Source organism: Oryctolagus cuniculus, chromosome 2 (genome assembly GCF_051225735.1).
Source record: "Oryctolagus cuniculus isolate XC-2025 breed Fujian yellow rabbit chromosome 2, ASM5122573v1, whole genome shotgun sequence".
NCBI lineage: Eukaryota > Metazoa > Chordata > Mammalia > Lagomorpha > Leporidae > Oryctolagus > Oryctolagus cuniculus.
In genome coordinates this window covers 33,347,137-33,363,828 of record NC_142868.1, presented here as the reverse complement: position 1 = coordinate 33,363,828, position 16,692 = coordinate 33,347,137, and the positions used below count along the sequence as shown (strand labels likewise).

Sequence of the window (16,692 nt, the reverse complement as noted above, 5' to 3'; positions counted from 1 at the left end):
TGGGTAAGTTCCTTAAATTTCATGGTCCTGAGTTTATCATCTGTGATCAGCATAACATTCGGTTTGTCATTTGAAAGGACCTTGGAGAGGCCGGTGCCGCGGCTCAATAGGCTAATCCTCCACCTAGTGGCACTGGCGCACTGGGTTCTAGTCTCGGTTGGGGCCGGATTCATTCCCGGTTGCTCCTCTTCCAGGCCAGCTCTCTGCTGTGGCCCGGGAAGGCAGTGGAGGATTGCCCAAGTGCTTGGGCCCAGCACCCCATGGGAGACCAGGAGAAGCACCTGGCTCCTGTCTTTGGATCAGTGTGGTGTGCCGGCCGCAGCACGCCAGCCATGGCGGCCATTGGAGGGTGAACCAATGGCAAAGGAAGACCTTTCTCTCTGTCTCTCTCTCTCACTATTCACTCTGTCAAAAAAAAAAAAAAAAAAAAAAAGAAAAGAAAAGAAAAAAAAAGAAAAAGAAAAAAAGAAAGGATACCTTGGAGAATAAAGCCATGTGGGGCCAGTGTTGTGGCATAACTGGTTAAGCCACCACTTGCACCACCAGCATCCCATATGGGCACTGGTTCGAGTCTTGGCTACACCATTTCCAATCCAGCTCACTGCTAATGTACCTGGGAAAGTAATGGAGGATGGCCCACATCCTTGGATCTCTGTACCCATGTGGGAGACCCAGAAGAAGCTCCTGGCTCCTGACTTGGTCCGGAGGCAGCCTTGGGCATTGTTGCCATTTGGACACTGAACCAGTGAAGAGACTACCTCTCTGTCTGTCTCTAATTCTGCCTTTTGAATGAATGAATGAATGAATGAATTTTTTTTTTTATTTTTTTTTATTTTTTTTTTATTTTTTTTTTGACAGGCAGAGTGGACAGTGAGAGAGAGAGACAGAGAGAAAGGTCTTCCTTTGCCGTTGGTTCACCCTCCAATGGCCGCCGCGGCCGGCGCGCTGCGGCCGGCGCACCGCGCTGATCCGATGGCAGGAGCCAGGAGCCAGGTGCTTTTCCTGGTCTCCCATGGGGTGCAGGGCCCAAGCACCTGGGCCATCCTCCACTGCACTCCCTGGCCACAGCAGAGGGCTGGCCTGGAAGATGGGCAACCGGGACAGAATCCGGCGCCCCGACCGGGACTAGAACCCGGTGTGCCGGCGCCGCTAGGCGGAGGATTAGCCTAGTGAGCCGCGGCGCCAGCCATGAATGAATCTTTTAAAAAAAAATCCAGGTAATAGATGTGTCATAGTGTTAAGATAAGTTTTAAAAAGTATACAAATCTGAGGCAGTGCAATTATTTATTGTTATTCTGACTATGTCTATTTCTAGTGGGAATAACTTCTCAGAAGTGGAATAATTAAGCCCTATTTAAAGAAATGAACTGGTTTTTACTTGTTCTAGTAGTAAACTTACTAGTCATTTGGCATAGAAAATTCAGGTTAGCCTACAATAGGAGGAGGCCACTCAGATAATTAAAAACTAATGTATTTGGAAAAGTTTAAGGAAGTTAAAAAAAAAACTTATGTTTGCTGTAGTTTTGTGCATGCACCCAAATACTAAGTGAACTTTAGGGATTGTTTTTTTCTTTTTTTAGAGATTTATTTATTTGAAAGGAAGAGTGACAAACACACAAAGAGACAAAGAGAGAGGAGAGCAAGAGAGATTTTCCATTCACTGGTTCATTCCTCCAAGTGGCTGTAGCAGCCTAGGCTGGGCCAAGCTGAACCCAGGAGCCAAAAACTCCCATCTGCGCCTCCCATGTGGGTGCCAGGAATCCAAGTGTTTGTGCCATCATCCACTGCTTCCCAGGCATATTAGCAGGGAGCTATTTTGGAAGTGGAGTAACCAGGGCTTGAATGTGTGTTCCTCTATGGGCGAGAGGCATCCCAAGTGGCAACTTAACCCATTGCACCACAGTGCCCACCCTTAGTGATTCATTTTTTTTTTTTTAAAGATTTTATTTATTTATTTGAGAGTTAGAGTTACAGAGAGAGGGAGAGACAGAGAGAAGGTCTTACATCTACTAGTTCATTCCCCAAATGGCTACAGTGGCTGGAGCTGGGCCAATCTGAAGCCAGGAGCTTCTTCTGGGTCTCCCATGCAGTTTGGGCTACCCCCCACTGCTTTCCCAGGCCACAGCAGAGAGCGAGATTGGAAGAAGAGCAGCCAGACATGAACCAGCACCCATATGGTATGCCAGTGCTGCAGGCAGAGGCTTAGCCCATGGCACTGGCCTTGTGATTCATTTTTAGCTATGAAGAACTACTTGAGCAATTTTATTGTCCCCTCTGGTCCTGGGAGGGAATATTAATATTTTGGTTTTCAGATCCATTGTTAACTTTTGGTTAAAGCGGAACTGAGACAGTTCCTTCTATACCTTTAAAATTCCCTCTTTGAAGCCCATGTATCTTGAGTCTTTGTTTCCTTTCCCTTTTGTTAGTTTTCCATTGCTGCTGTAAGAAATTATCACAAACAGAAAGGTTTAAAACAATACACGTTTATTGTCAGCTTGTGATGGACATGTTATCCTGGGTTATCTCTGTGGTCCCAGTGTAATCCTGGGAATGTTTATAAAACAGGGTCAGAGCGAGATTAGAAGGTGCTGCCCTGCCCTGCTGGCTGGCTATGGGGCTGGAGAAGGGGCAGTCCTGAAAGACCTCGCTTAGGGCTCACGTGCGCCATCGTGAAGTGCTTGGATTTGAGTCCAGCTCTAGCTCCTGACTCCAGCTTCCTGCTCATGTGCACCGTAGGAGGCAGCAGGTGATGGCTCAAGTACTTGGGTCCCTATCGCCCAAATGGGAAGCCTGGATTGAGTTCCTGGATCCCAGTCAAGTCCTGGCTATTGTAGGCATTTGGGGAGTAAACCAGTGGATGGGAACTCTCTATGTTTGCCTTTTTCTCTGTGTGTCCACCTGAAATAAAATACAAGTATAAAGGAATAGAATAAAAATAACTATACACACACACACCCATCGACAAAAATGAAATTTCTTGGTTTGAAGGTGGAGGCGCCTGGGTTGGAAAGATACTTATCAGGGTGGTGACCTTCGAAATGATGTTTTGTTTAGTTATTTTCTGTTCTTACGATGCAGCATTTAAGAGAGAGCTGCTCATTTCATGATAATAATCTAACTCTCAGCAGGCCAGAGACTGTCTCCCTAATCCTCTGGCTGGACTGGATCACTTTTTGATTCTGCAGGAAGGCTCTGTACAGTTTTCTTAGATGTTGGAAAAACTCTGCTGCCAGACTTGAGATTTCAGAGGAATGGCGTTAGGAAATGTGAAGGAGGCATTCGTGGATAACTGTGTGTGTTGTAACCGGAGAGCAGAAGGGGTTCCACACCCTCATCTAGGAAGGGGCAGGGGTGTTCGAGGTAGCTGAACTCACTGCCTGTGACGGATGCATTTCATGTCACGGAGTTAGGAGGGCGTGGTCTGTGGGTGTGATAAGTATGAGCACGGACACTGTTGTTCCTGGGCCTTCACAGTTGGATGGAAGTAGAACCCCATTTGTTTTTCACTCACTGATCCAGTAAGTAGAAAGCTTCCTTTGAGCATATTGCAGTGCTAGGCTTTCCCTCTACCGGTTGTTAAATGATAGGCATTCCATTGGGCATCATTAAAATTGGGTTGAACAAGTTCACTAATTCGGTGTTGATCTGTGTAATATGACTGGGGTTGGTGGTAGTTGGTCATTGACTGTAGGTACACACCTTGTGTGTTTCGGTTTCAGAACTTACTCCAGCAAAAGGACCGTAAACATGGATTATCTGTCCCACATACGGGATGCACTCGTACAGCCCTTGACCTCACAAGGGGTAGAAGGCGTACAGGATGTTGTTGCACTTATGGACACGTATTATTTGATGAAAGAAGACTATGAGAATATCATGGAGATCAGCAGCTGGGGTGGCAAGCCCAGTCCCTTTTCCAAGTTGGATCCCAAGGTAAATTGTGTCACCTACTGGTTTTTTGTTGCTTTGTCTTTGCCAGGTTTGTACCAGGAGTATTTCAGAGATGTTCTAGACGCTTTCCCCAAAGGTTGCTTTTTCCCCTTAAATGTTTGTTGCGTCTTAACGGTCTGTGCTTTCTAACGATACCATTTGAGTACAGTTGTAGGACAGACTTCTGGATTTGACCTTACAGTTTGTGTTTTCTGTCTTTTTTGTCTGCTGAGTGGAGGCAAGAGGGCAGTGTAGGGCAGGGGTGGGCAGCAGTAATCATGTCCCTGAGCAGAGTGGGGGGAGGGGCTTGGGGAAGGAACAGTGAAGGGTGGGGATGGGGTGTAAAGTCAAGATGTGTTTACTGACTGAGAGCTTTAAACATTTTTGATTTTTTTTAAGGCTATCTAATGCGTGGATTCAGTAGTCACTCCAGTTGAATAATCTGTAATCAGGTGTCCCTTCTTACAGTGAGCATGAAAGAACCATAGTGATCTAACAAGAATGTGTAACAGCCAGGACCTTACTCTGGTGCCTGTTTGATTCTGTTTTCTCTGTGGCTTGCCTACCCCAGACTTTTGACCTGACTTAATGGTTATTTGTAAATTCCCACAATAGACACCTGTTGTTAGGATTTATGGATTAATTGTGGAATTAGGAAGTTAAAGGTTTGTAAGTTACTTAGTATTTTGGAGTAACTACGGTTATTATGGAAAAGGGGAACTTAAATATTATGTGGTAATTAAAGGCTATTTTGTACCTTATCCTGAGCCTTTTTTTGATTTATCAGTTCACTATCTTTGTTTATTATTTAGATAGAAATGTAGAGGGTGGTGAATAGGCAAAAGTATGATTTCAAGTAACTTTTTTTAATTTGCTTAAAGCTCCCAAATGCTGATTCTTTTTTTTAAAAGTAAAGGGCTTTATTAAGGCATCATGAAAAATATTGAACTTCTCCATAGAAGAGAGTACATGTGTATATTTTGCAAAGAATTTCAGTGTGCTCTGAGGGTCTTTCAGCCCTTCAAGCTTATGAATTCGAAGCAGTTGTTTGGCACTTGGCCTCTGAGTCTCCGCCCCGCCTGCCCACAGGTGAAAGCCGCCTTCACGAGAGCGTACAACAAGGAAGCCCACCTTGCCCCGTACGCGCTGCAGGCAGGCAGGGCGTCTCGCCACAGCGTGGGCCTGGCCCTGGACTCCGAGTACAGCGAGGACTTGCAGGAAGAGGATTCTCAGACCGACGAGAAGGACCAAGACGCCGTAGAAATGGATGCTATGATCAAGGTAGGATTTCAAGCCTCAGGACGGATGGCTTCAAAGGAGAGGAGCCTTTCTTGTGTGTAACTTGCTCTGTGAGTAATACGGACTATCTAGCAAGTAAGTGAGAAGGTAAAAGGTATTTTTTGTTCATCATGGTTGAGGGCGGAGAAGGGATAGATTTCATTTTTATAAACAGCTTCTGAGAGAAGTGATAGACCAAACAGTAAGAAGATAGGGCAGCTACTGGTTGTGATAGAATTCTCTTTGGAAAAGAACCATTTTATTTGATCATTGCTATATGCTTTCTTTTTTTTTTTTTTTTTTTGACAGGCAGAGTTAGACAGTGAGAGAGAGACAGAGAAACAGACAGAGGGAAAGGTCTTCCTTCCATTGGTTCACCCCCCAAATGGCTGCCTCGGCCGGCGCGCTGCGCCGATCCGAAGCCAGGAGCCAGGTGCCTCCTTCTGGTCTCCCATGGGGTGCAGGGCCCAAGCACTTGGGCCATCCTCCACTGCACTCCCTGGCCACAGCAGAGAGCTGGACTGGAAGAGAAGCAACCGGGACAGAACCAGCGCCCTGACTGGGACTAGAACCCGGTGTGCCAGTGCTGTAGGCGGAGGATTAGCCTAGTGAGCCGCAGCGCCAGCCAGCTGTATGCTTTCTTATCCACAGACACGTTCTCACAGCATCATCAGGAAAACATCTGAAAACAGTTTCTTCCTTCTGCTCTTTGTGTTTTGCTGGAACCACTAAATTGCCTGTAGGAGTCTCTCAGAGCATAATGTCTCTAAGACTTGCTAGGCAGGATTGCAGTCCACTATGCTGTCAGTGCACTGCTTCCAGCTGGCCAGGGCCAAGGCATCTGGTCTGTGCCCTCTGTCCTTTGCTGTGTGTGTAGGCTTCTGGCCCCTCCCTTGGTTTTGTATATGTGGGGTAGGTACAGGGGCCTCATCCAGTGGACCTCTCCCTAGCCTTAGGGAGACATGAGAGGTTGTCTTCTACCTCTTCCACCTCTTCCATCTCTTCCCCCTTCAAAAAGCAATGTGTTTAGGTCTCTAATCTGACACTGAAGGAAAAGGCAATTCTTTATATAAACACTACCCCTTTTTTATAAAGTGTCCCTTGCTGACTTGGCCTTTCCTAGATGTACCCAGGTTCCGGATCCAAGAAACTGCCTGACCTGGGGAACAGGTCTGAGTTGTAGACTTGAAATGGCTTTGCAGTTTTTACTGAGAGCTTTTCAAGGCTGTAGTTAGCACAGAAATTTCTTGAAAGTAAGCTCATTGGGAATAACCGTCATCTGAGATACAGATGTATGCAACCTCTCCTCTTTTTAATTTAAGTTGCAGAGATTAGAGTCATTGTAGAAGCAAAGGTACTGCATGTAGTAATAACCACAGTTATTAACCGTTTTGTGCATCTTTTCTCCCTCAACAGAAAAAGACAAAATCTGCAAAGTCTGCAAAACCAGAAAAAGATAAAGAATCCAGAAAAGGAAAAGGAAAAAATTCAAAGAAATGAAACTTTTTCACTACCGACAGCCACTTTTTACTCCCTCTCCTGACCAGTCTAGCTGGTCTAGAAAAAGCGTTTATTTTCAGAAAAAGCGTTTATTTTCCAGAGGAAGCATGCTGTAGAGCATAATGGGATGGCGTGGTGGCCCCGTTCTCCAGAAAGGGCGGTGCAGCCAGGAAATACCCAGTAGGCTTACATACACCTCTTATAGAGGTCGACAGACTGCCGGGTCCTCACTGCCCCTGTCAGTCTAAGCAGATGCTGTGCTTCAGAGTGACTGATTGGAACCAGAAACCACACGTGGACTTTGCGGTCAGATTTTAGCTAACAGTAGTAAGCTTGGGAGCGGTGGTACTGAAGCATCTTTTGTAGGCTTAAGAATTTTATCATAACGGCCTTTTATAGGACCAATGCTGATTTTTTTTTAAAATGTAATTCCTATTATGTGAGGAAATTTTGTAAATAAATCATCATCATCCAACACAGTTCACCACCTAAAACTGGGTATTCTTTGTACATTGTCAGTTACCTTGCAAGGTGTTAAGTTAGGAATAAAATTGTTCCACATGATCCATGTACAAATTCTTAAGACTGTAATCTTGTACAGCAAAGTATTATGATGGTATATTACTTTCCTTGTGAATTTGCAAATGATTGGATAAAAAAATCTTACTATATTCCTTACTTTACTAACCAGTTGTGTGAAACATAACTTGAGCGGTTGAAGGCAGAACTCTGCACTCCCATCTCTGTGCTGTGAGAAGGGCTCATGGAGAGAGAGGCTCTCGGCTGCCCTGGGAGGGCAGCCTGACTGTTAGACTCGCACCCTCTGTAGTCTGCACCCGTCCAGGTTACACCACGGGGCCCAGACTGGGTCGCACTCCTGGGCTTGCTCTGGCGGGGGACAAAGAGAACACTGGCTTTTGTTGACTTTGTCCCTGGGAGATCCGGTTCTGTTCTGTGATGGCTCCCACGAACTCTGCTGGAACTGTAGAGTGTCTGGGTGTCGGTGTCTGTCGAGTGGCCCGAGGCTGTGGGGCAGGCCTGGAGCTGGGAATCTTGTCAGTGAATGCTCGGAGGTATGTGCACCTCTGTGAGGTATACACCGAAAGAAAACTAAAAATAAGGGTCGTCTTCCCTGCCTGTATGGGACTGTCTGTCTGGTTTGGGAGATGAGACATGAAGTTCTTGAGACATTTAAAGTGTATTTGCCAGTGTGAAAAATGCCTTTTATGGAGATTCATTCATTATTGAAATAAAACATCACCTTAAGCTTTCGCGTACCCAGCCATGCTCCTCTCTTTTTTTAAAGCCCAGCTTCAGACTGTTCTGCTTCAGTGACGTGGGCATGGGTGGCTTGTGCGTCCCTTCCTTTTACTGTGGAAGGGTAAGGCAAGACCGCTGTGATGCTGCAGCACACCAAGGAGGACTAGTGTCGTTACTGGTTCATTACACTTGTAATGCTAAGCACCCTAAACACACATGGGCATAGTTTGTGTATGAGACAAATACCATTTCTTTTAGAATTAGAAATTGTAAATATACTCGGATATATGAGGATGACCGTATTGGCCTGATTGCTCTTGAAGTCCCTGTGACCATGAGGTCAGTGAATGGCTGAGGCCAGTGGTAGTTGTGGTTGGTGCACCTAGTTTGGTTCTGGATCTCAATGGTCTGTATTGAGGCTGACTCTTGGTTGGCACTGCTAATGAAGCCTTCTGAGGTGACTTGATGCCGCACATCATCTTGGAGCGTGTACTGTATACTTAGTCTTTTTGAGATCCTTTGAGAGTCTTGGCCACTTTGTTATCATTTTTATTAATCTTGGCAGTCTTGCAGCAACAGTTGGCTTCTTGAAGTTATTAACTGCTAGGTTTTGATGCTAGTTTTCATGTCTCCCAGAGGCCCACACATTAAAGGTTTGGTCCCCAAATCCTAACGGCACTAACACTAAGACGGCAGAAACTAATCTAATCATAATGTCAGGGAGGTGAGGCCTTTGGAAGATGATCAGAGTGGGGTCGTTTGTTGGGCTGGAGCCACCCTGATGGCTTTTTAAGGTGAGACGGTGACACAGGCACGCCCTCTTGCCATGTGGTGCTGAGCCGTGTCAGAACTCTGCCACTAAGAATGCCCTCCACCAGCGCCCAACCAGTTGGGCCACTGTCGTAGACTGTGACCCTCTAGAATGGTGAGCCAAAATAAGCCTTTTCTCTCTATAAAGCTAGCTTCTTCCACGTGTCCTGTTGTAATGAGAAGCTAAGCAGTACATTTAAAATGAGCATGTTGTTACATACTTGGATTATGCTATCTTCTTAAACAAGTTTTGGTGACAGTTTGCTCATGAGTGAAAGCCTAAGGTCTGTAACAAACATGTGATGTGCTCACCTTCTAGAAAGTCGAGTGTCTGTGGTTCTTATTCCTGTGACCCTTCTAGTGATTGGACAAAGGAAGGAGCAGGGGACTATGGGTGGGTTTTGAGGTCTTGGTAAGGCCAAGACCTCTGGCTTGTCACTGGGGGAGCAGGAAGACCGGTCACGAAGCTGAAGGCATCGTGCAGGTACGCTACTGGGATGCTAGAAAAGCACTGGCACTTTGGACCCAGCCCAGGCTCAGTGGTCAGGTGGCTGTAGTCTAAACTCAGACTGTGTGGTTCATCCTATGACTCATTTCTATCAGTCCCCCTGGGTGATAAGGAGGTGTGTAGTGTGGTAGGAAAGGTTTGGGATGCCTTGGAGAGAGAGTGTTATCTGAGGAAGATTCCAAATAACGCATGTTTTCAGGGGAATTTAAACAGGTTATTTTTCACTCTTTCCAAGATGGGTTTTACTGACTTTGGATTCTGGGACTGGTTCTGCTAAATAGCCTCCTTATTTCAGACTTGATTTTACCCTGGTAACATCTGTGCTGCAGTGTTTTCCTCTAAATCCAGGAAAACACTGCAAATGTCTCGTCAACAATTTTATTTTAAAGGAGATATTTCAAAATATAAAAGATATCAAAAAGCTGAATATTTACATTTATGCCATGGGTCAGTGTAACAGTGCAGAGCAAGGAGTATGGGAAACTTGGAAGAGGAGCTACACCGTGCACGGCGAGGTTGTGTTTCCGTTGTCCAGCCACAGCAGTGGAGTGTGCTGACTGGGCGCAGTCACCTGTGCGTCATCTTGCTGTGTCCAGGAAGGAGCATCTCAAGTTCACCAGGGTGGAAGCAAGGCCATCTTCTCAGCAACGGTAGAGCTAGAAGGAGGAACACAGCAGCTGAGTGGCCTTCAGTAAGAGCCAGGCATGCCCCAGGCGACTGTTTAGTTGGACTCCACAGCCTGTGAGCAGTTTTGAGTTATAGCTGTGGGCACACTGGGGAGCCTTGATTATAAAATGGGAACAAAGACGTTGGGCCCAGGGGTAATGGAGATAATGGAGACTATCGCTAAAAGAGACTCCGGGAGGCAGTGGTGCCACCCTTGTGCGAGACCTGGATCCAGTTCCAGAACGTTGTGGGCATTTGGGGAGTGAACCACCGAATAGGAACACTCTCAGATAAATAATCTTAGTTTAAAAAAAGCAACTTGTAATACTATATGGAACCCTAGATTCAAGAATGCAAGAACAATATGGAACTGGTGAATATAAAGCTATATTGTGTATTTAGTACAGGTTTTTTTTTTTGAAAGAGCGACAGAAAGGGGAGAGAGAGAAAGCTTCTGTCTTCTGGTTCACTCCCCAAGTGGCAGCAATGGCTAGGGCCGGGCCAGGTACTCCATCCAAGTCTCCCATGAGAATGGTGGGGGCCAAGTACTGTGCTGTTTTTTCGCTGCTTTCCCAGGTACATCAGCAGGGAACTGGATTGGAACAGTCAGGACTCAGACCAGAGTGCCAGTATAGGATGTCAGCATTGCAGGTGATGGATTAACCCACTGTGCTAAGTGACAGCCCCAATAATATATATGAACTTCAAAATGTTCATGGAAAATGGAATTAAAAGATTCTCGCTGGGGGCTGTCTCTGTGGTATTAGTGAGTAAAGCCTCTTCCTGAAGTGCTGGCATCCCATATCTCAGCAGCTCCACTTCTGACTCAGCTCTCTGCTAATGCGCCTGGGACAGCAGCAGCAGATGGCCCAAGGCCTCCCACCCATGTGGATAGACCTGGAAGAAGTTCCGGGCTTCAGATCGTGCCAGCCCCAGCCATTGTGGAGTGAATCAGTGAATGGATCTCTCTCTCTCTGCTTCTGCCATGCAAATAAATATTTTCTCTGGTACGAAAAATATTTTTATAGCTTTATTTATTTGAAAGGCAGAATTGTAGGTAGAGAGGGAGATCTTCCATCTGCTAGGTCATTCCACAAATGGTCAGGCCAAAGCCAGGAGCCTGTGGGTGGCAGGGGCCCAAGGACTAGGGCCATCTTCTTCTGCTTTCCCAGGCACATTAGTAGGGAGCTGGGTCAGAAGTAGAGCAGCTGGGACGTGAACTAGTACCCAAATAGGATGCCAGCATTACAGGAGTGGCTTAACCTGCTACGCCACAATTCTGGCCCCATGCACAGTTGGGGTCTTAAAAATGTTTATGGAACACGTGTATCATGAAAAAAACTTCAGATGTCAAAAAATTTTTAATTCAAATTTTAAATTACTTAAAAGATTACTTCAAAAAGCTAATGGAATTTATGTATGTATATGTGTGAAATAGCATAAACAAATTCTGCAGAGAATTATAGGTAAAAAGTCAATAGCAGTATAAACTGAAATTTGATCAACCAAATATGAGGAACAGAGAACAAAAAGCAGATGAGACATAATAGGAAAAGATACTCTACCTGATAATAAACTTGAAATTAAAAGAAAATTATAGCTCAAATACTCTTTATGAACATGGACACTGTACTCCATATAATGTTAATAAAAGAGCCAGCAATACATCAGAGTGGGTGTATATGTCATGAACAAAACTTGATTTTAACATTCAAAAATCAACATATTTTACCATATTGAAGAATAACCCATGCATAAAAAGCATTTGATAAGATCACTCAGCTCAGCAAACTAGGAATAGAAGGCAATTTTTGTAAGCTGTTAGGTTTCTCATAAAGGCCTTCCTACATCTAAACATCACAGTGGTGAACTCCACTGAGCCCTCTGTATCCACGGGTTCCACACCTGTGGATTCCACCAATTGCAGATTGAAAAAATATTGTACATATGGACTTTGATTTTTTTCCCTTTGGCTATTATTTCCTAAAACAGTGTAAGTACCATATAACAGTTATGTAGCAGTTTTATTGTATTAGGAATTAATGATTTAAAATGCACACAATGATGTGCACAGAATATATGCAAATATGATGTGATTTTATATAAGGGATTTGAGCAGCCCCAGTAACCATGGGGGTCCTGGAACCAATCCCTGTGGATATTAAAGGGTGACAGTACGGAATGCCTGCCTCCAATAATGGAAACAAGGCCAGGATGTTGACTTCACTATTTTTATACAATAGTACACTGGAGATCCCTGCCAGTGAGGTATTAGGAAGTAGTAAATTTCTCTCTATAGACCCAACAACTGTTCATGCAGAAAATCTGAAGGAATCTAAAAATAACAACCACTACACTTAAGTGCAACTAGAAAAATTGCAGGATACATAGTGTACTAAAATCAGTTTAACGTTTTCATACTAACAATTGGAAAATGAAAAAAAAATCTCCCCAAATTACTTGAATAAATACACCAAAGGCCTGAAAGGTTTCAGCATTGAAAAATGTAATATACTGCCAGGAAAGAACTGAGACTCTGTGCGTCCGTGTACTTGGGGTAAGCAGAGTTCTAGGATGGCCCTCGAGGTCCCCAGCTCCAGGGTGGCATTCTGAGTGACACTTCCTCCTGAATTTGGGCAAGACCTGTGAATATCATGTGCTAACCACATTAGGCCACGCTGTCTGGCAAAGAGAAAAAGACCAGGATTCCACCAACGGTGAACCTGGAAGAGAGGTTGAAGCCTCAACCAACACCATGGCTGTTGCATTGGGAGCCTTGAGCAGCAGATCAAGCTAAGCTGTGCCTTGACTACTGACCCACAGAACCTGTGAGATGATAATCTGTGTTGCTTTATGCTGCTAAATGCATGACAACTTGTTACACAGTAATAGAAAATTTGGGAATTTGACAAGCTGATTCTAAGATTTGATTAAGAGTGATCAAAACAATCAAAAAATGACAAAGTTTGCAGGTACCACGATTCCTAACTTAAAGACGTAAAGCCACATTAACCAAGACAGTATAGTTTTTAAAGAAAGAGCAATCAAGAGAGGGCCAAGAAAGAGACTCGCACTTTAAACATGGCTGATTGTCTACGAAGGCCCCAGGTACTTCAATGGGGAAAGGAAACGTTCTCTTGCCTGAATCTCCATGTGAGGGAAACACCCAGCCTGCCCCCTCCCACTGTAAGTAAGAATTATTTCAAGATAGATCACAGGCCATTACAGAAAGCAGTAAATGTAATTCAAAAACTAATCAATTATAATTCACCAAAGCAAAATATCAGATACCAATTGGGCCAGCGCTGTGGTACAGTATGTTAATCCTCCACCTGTGGCACCTGCATCCCATATGGGTGCTGATTCTAGGCCCAGCTGCTCCATTTCTGATTCAGCTCTCTGCTATGGCCTGGGAAAGCAGTGGAAGATGGCCCAAGCCTTTGGGCCCCTGCGCCCTCATGGGAGACCAGGAAGAAGCCCCTGGCTTCAGGTCAGCTCAGTTCTGGCCATTGTGGCCATTTGGGGAGTGAACCAGCAAATGGAAGACCTGTCTGTCCCTGTCACTGTCTGTAACTTTACATCTCAAATAAATAAATACAAAATCTTTAAAAAAAAAAAAAAGATACCAATCAGAAAAAGTCATAGACTTGCATCTAGAATAAAAAACTTTTACAACTCAGAGTGACATACCCCTTGCCAGTTGGAAGTGTGTCTTTTTACACTTGGTGCTGGGTGTCTGCATCAGAAGCTGGAGCCTGTCTCACAGCAGACTACAGGTAACAGTGACACTGTCACATTCCTGCAGGCTTCATGGTACTGGCTTCAGCCATGACTTTTTAGATAAAACACCAAAAGCACAAGCAACCAAAGGGAAAAAGAACTAGACACTAGATTTCATCAAAACAAAAATTCTGTGCCTCAAAAGATATCCAAAGAGAAAAACTATTTGCAAACAATGGATAAAGAATTTATATCTGAAATATCTGTAATAATACAGAGCTTAGAATTCAACATTAAGGGGTCAGTGCTGTGGCATAGTGGGTAAAGCCACCGCCTACAGTGCTAGCATCCCTTATGGGCACTGGTTTGAGACCTGGCTTCTCTCCTTTTCGAGGTAGCATCTCGGCTTCCTTTATCTGTTTACCGTGTCCTGGGCCAGGGCAACTATGAGAACAAGTCCTGGGGAAACCTCGAGTTGTATTTCAGCCAGGTTACGTTTGAGAGGCTGTGTCACACACTGTCATTACTCCCGCTGCTTCCTTTAGGGAAACACAGTTTGGCAAGGTTTTCTTCCCACTAGAGACCACATTTCCTTGCCTGCCTCTGCAGTATGGCCATGGGAGTTAAGTTCTTGCCAGTGGAATGAAGTGGAAGGGCTGCATGGAGCTTTTATGTGACAACAATGAGACTCGGAAAGAAAAAGCAATGGAGGTTTTCCAAATCTCTGGAACACACAATTTTTACAGTACATTCCCGTGAATTACAATATAAACCTCATTTTTATTAGGGGGCTCTAGGTTGAATGCATTGACTAAAAAGGACCCTATATGATTTTATAAAGCATGTTCCAGTTGGGCCCCATGATGCTAATTGACCAAATAACCTTTGTCACTTTGGAGACTGTACTAAAGTATTATGTTTACAAATTATACACACACATCAGTGGCAAGCATTTGGCCTCATGTTTAAGATGCTAATTCAGACAGCACTGCAGTCCCTGGGTTCAAGGTCTTGCTCCAGCTCCCGATTCTAGCTTCTTGCTAATGCGGACCGCAGGAGGCAGCAGGTGATGGCTCAAGTAATTGGGCTCCTGCTACCTGTGTGGGACACCTGTATCAATTCCTGGCTCCCAGCTGTAGCCTTGGCCGTTGTGGGCACTTGGAGAGTGGACCAGTAGATGGAAGCTCACCCTGCATCTGCCTCTCAAATATGTAAAATCAAAATGATCAAAAATTGGTTGTCAGATTTTCCAATGCCAGCAGCTACATGATGTACACACAATAAAAGAGGTCAGTGCCACTGTGAAGCAGGAAGCCGAGTGGCCCCCGCGGCCCCCAAGCCCTGGACGCAAGTGGTGATCTGGCGCTTACCTGCAGCGCACGTGCCCTCACGGCTCCACCTCTGTCTGCAGGAACTGGGTACAGTCCGAGACTTTTTTCAGCTGAGCAGCATTTAGTCTTTCTGAACACATAGGGCATGTGTTTTCAGTGTTTAACATGCTGTTTGGAGGAGGGAAATGGAGAAGGAATTCAGTGTGCAGTAGTGGGTCGCACTCACGTGAGAAACAACTTTATGTTCATTTCCTAACACACGTTCAGCGTGCAACTGAAGACTCAGGTCTTCGATCTCATGCACTAGTGTTGTCCACCGTCACAGGAGGTGGTTCCGGGAAGGCGACTTGGGTCTCCAGGGATCTCCAGGGACATGAGCAGATAAGGAGACTGCAGAATACAAGGCCCGTTGGTGGGAGATGTGACTGAGTCAGGGGAGGCGCACTTACATCTTAAGTTCCGAGTACAGCGCGGGGAAGTCACAGTGCGGGCACACGGTCCAGTCATCTTTCAGCATGTGTCGACCCTGGGAACAGTGCATTTCCAAGTGAGATTCATGCTTGCTTTAAAAACTGCCACCAATATTCAGTTATAACAAGGTGCAGTTAAAAGCCAGAACCCTAACTTAGGAGATGATTGCTCTTTCCCACGGTGGATAACTGATCAAGAAGAGGGCCTCAGAAGGACCAAAGCTCGATCCTACTGGTTCATGTTTAAAGGAAGAAAAAACTTCAGGGCTGGCGCTGTGGCGCAGTAGGTTAATCCTCCGCCTGCAGCGCTGGCATCCCATATGGGTGCCGGGTTCTAGTTCCGGCTGCTCCTCTTCCAGTCCAGCTCTCTGCTGTGGCCTGGGAGGGCAGTGGAGGATGGCCCAAGTGCTTGAGCCCCTGCACCCGCATGGGAGACCAGCGAAGAAGCTCCTGGCTTCAGATCAGCACAGCTCCGGCCGTTGTGGCCATCTGGGGAGTCTCTCCCTCTCACTGTCTGTAATTCTACCTCTCAAATAAATAAAATCTTACAAAAAAAAAAAAAAGGAAAATCTTCAATTTTGTGACCTCATTACTAAATTCATAAAAACAGAAGTTGTGCTGGTTCAATGGTTAACAAATACTGAAAGTCGAAACTGCCCCTTAGAAAGTGCCGCAGCACGCCCCGTATGGCACCAGGACTTCCCGCAGGGTACTGGTCTGCATTGCTGGCACAGCAGGCATTGTTAGACACGACCCTAGCCAGGCAAAGCACACCGCACCAGGTGTCTCGCTTGTGGGTAGCAAAAGACGCATTTGAGCCCAGGTCAGCCTGGTCCCTACGCCTGGGCTACACCGCCCCGCAGCAGCTTCCGGCTGGTGCCTTCACCTAAGGTTACTGAGTGCACTGAGTCTAACTCTGCCTTGTTGATCATAAACTGTGTGCTTAGTCAGGCAGGAAAGCTGAGGATGGGATGATCTCAGAGCTGAGGAGGCGGTTGGCATCTGTCAAGTATTCAAGTGGGTTAGGAATACATCGGCAGAGAAGGGGCAGGGGCTGCACACTTACGGTCGCAATGCAGTAGGGGATGTTGTTTTTACATCCAGGACAGAGGAGCTCACACTCCGGGAGAGGGAATTCACAGAACGGACATGGGGTCACGGCCTCTTCTGTCTCGGATGTGTCGGGTCTCCTGTGAGGAGGAGTCACATGTCCTTTCAG

The 16,692-nt window shown here is 45.6% G+C and overlaps 2 protein-coding genes across 4 annotated transcripts in view; one reads left to right on the top strand and one right to left on the bottom strand.

Annotated features, from left to right (window-relative positions):
- The window catches only part of RFC1 (replication factor C subunit 1), an 85,028-nt gene extending 77,039 nt beyond the window's left edge, over positions 1-7,989 (top strand). For both annotated transcript variants that reach the window (XM_051842456.3, XM_070068123.2), the window contains 3 exons: positions 3,720-3,933; positions 5,020-5,211; positions 6,625-7,989. In XM_051842456.3, the coding sequence (XP_051698416.3) occupies positions 3,720-3,933; positions 5,020-5,211; positions 6,625-6,708 (490 nt within the window). In that variant the 3' untranslated portion in view covers positions 6,709-7,989. The remainder of the gene's footprint in view (positions 1-3,719; positions 3,934-5,019; positions 5,212-6,624) is intronic.
- A 1,661-nt stretch (positions 7,990-9,650) lies between these two features.
- Positions 9,651-16,692, bottom strand: part of WDR19 (WD repeat domain 19) — an 89,900-nt gene continuing 82,858 nt past the window's right edge. For both annotated transcript variants that reach the window (XM_008275097.5, XM_051842452.3), the window contains exons 34-37: positions 16,540-16,663; positions 15,453-15,529; positions 15,043-15,171; positions 9,651-9,942 (exon numbers count right to left, since the gene is read on the bottom strand). In XM_008275097.5, coding sequence (XP_008273319.1) covers positions 15,060-15,171; positions 15,453-15,529; positions 16,540-16,663 — 313 coding nt within the window. In that variant the 3' untranslated portion in view covers positions 9,651-9,942; positions 15,043-15,059. The remainder of the gene's footprint in view (positions 9,943-15,042; positions 15,172-15,452; positions 15,530-16,539; positions 16,664-16,692) is intronic.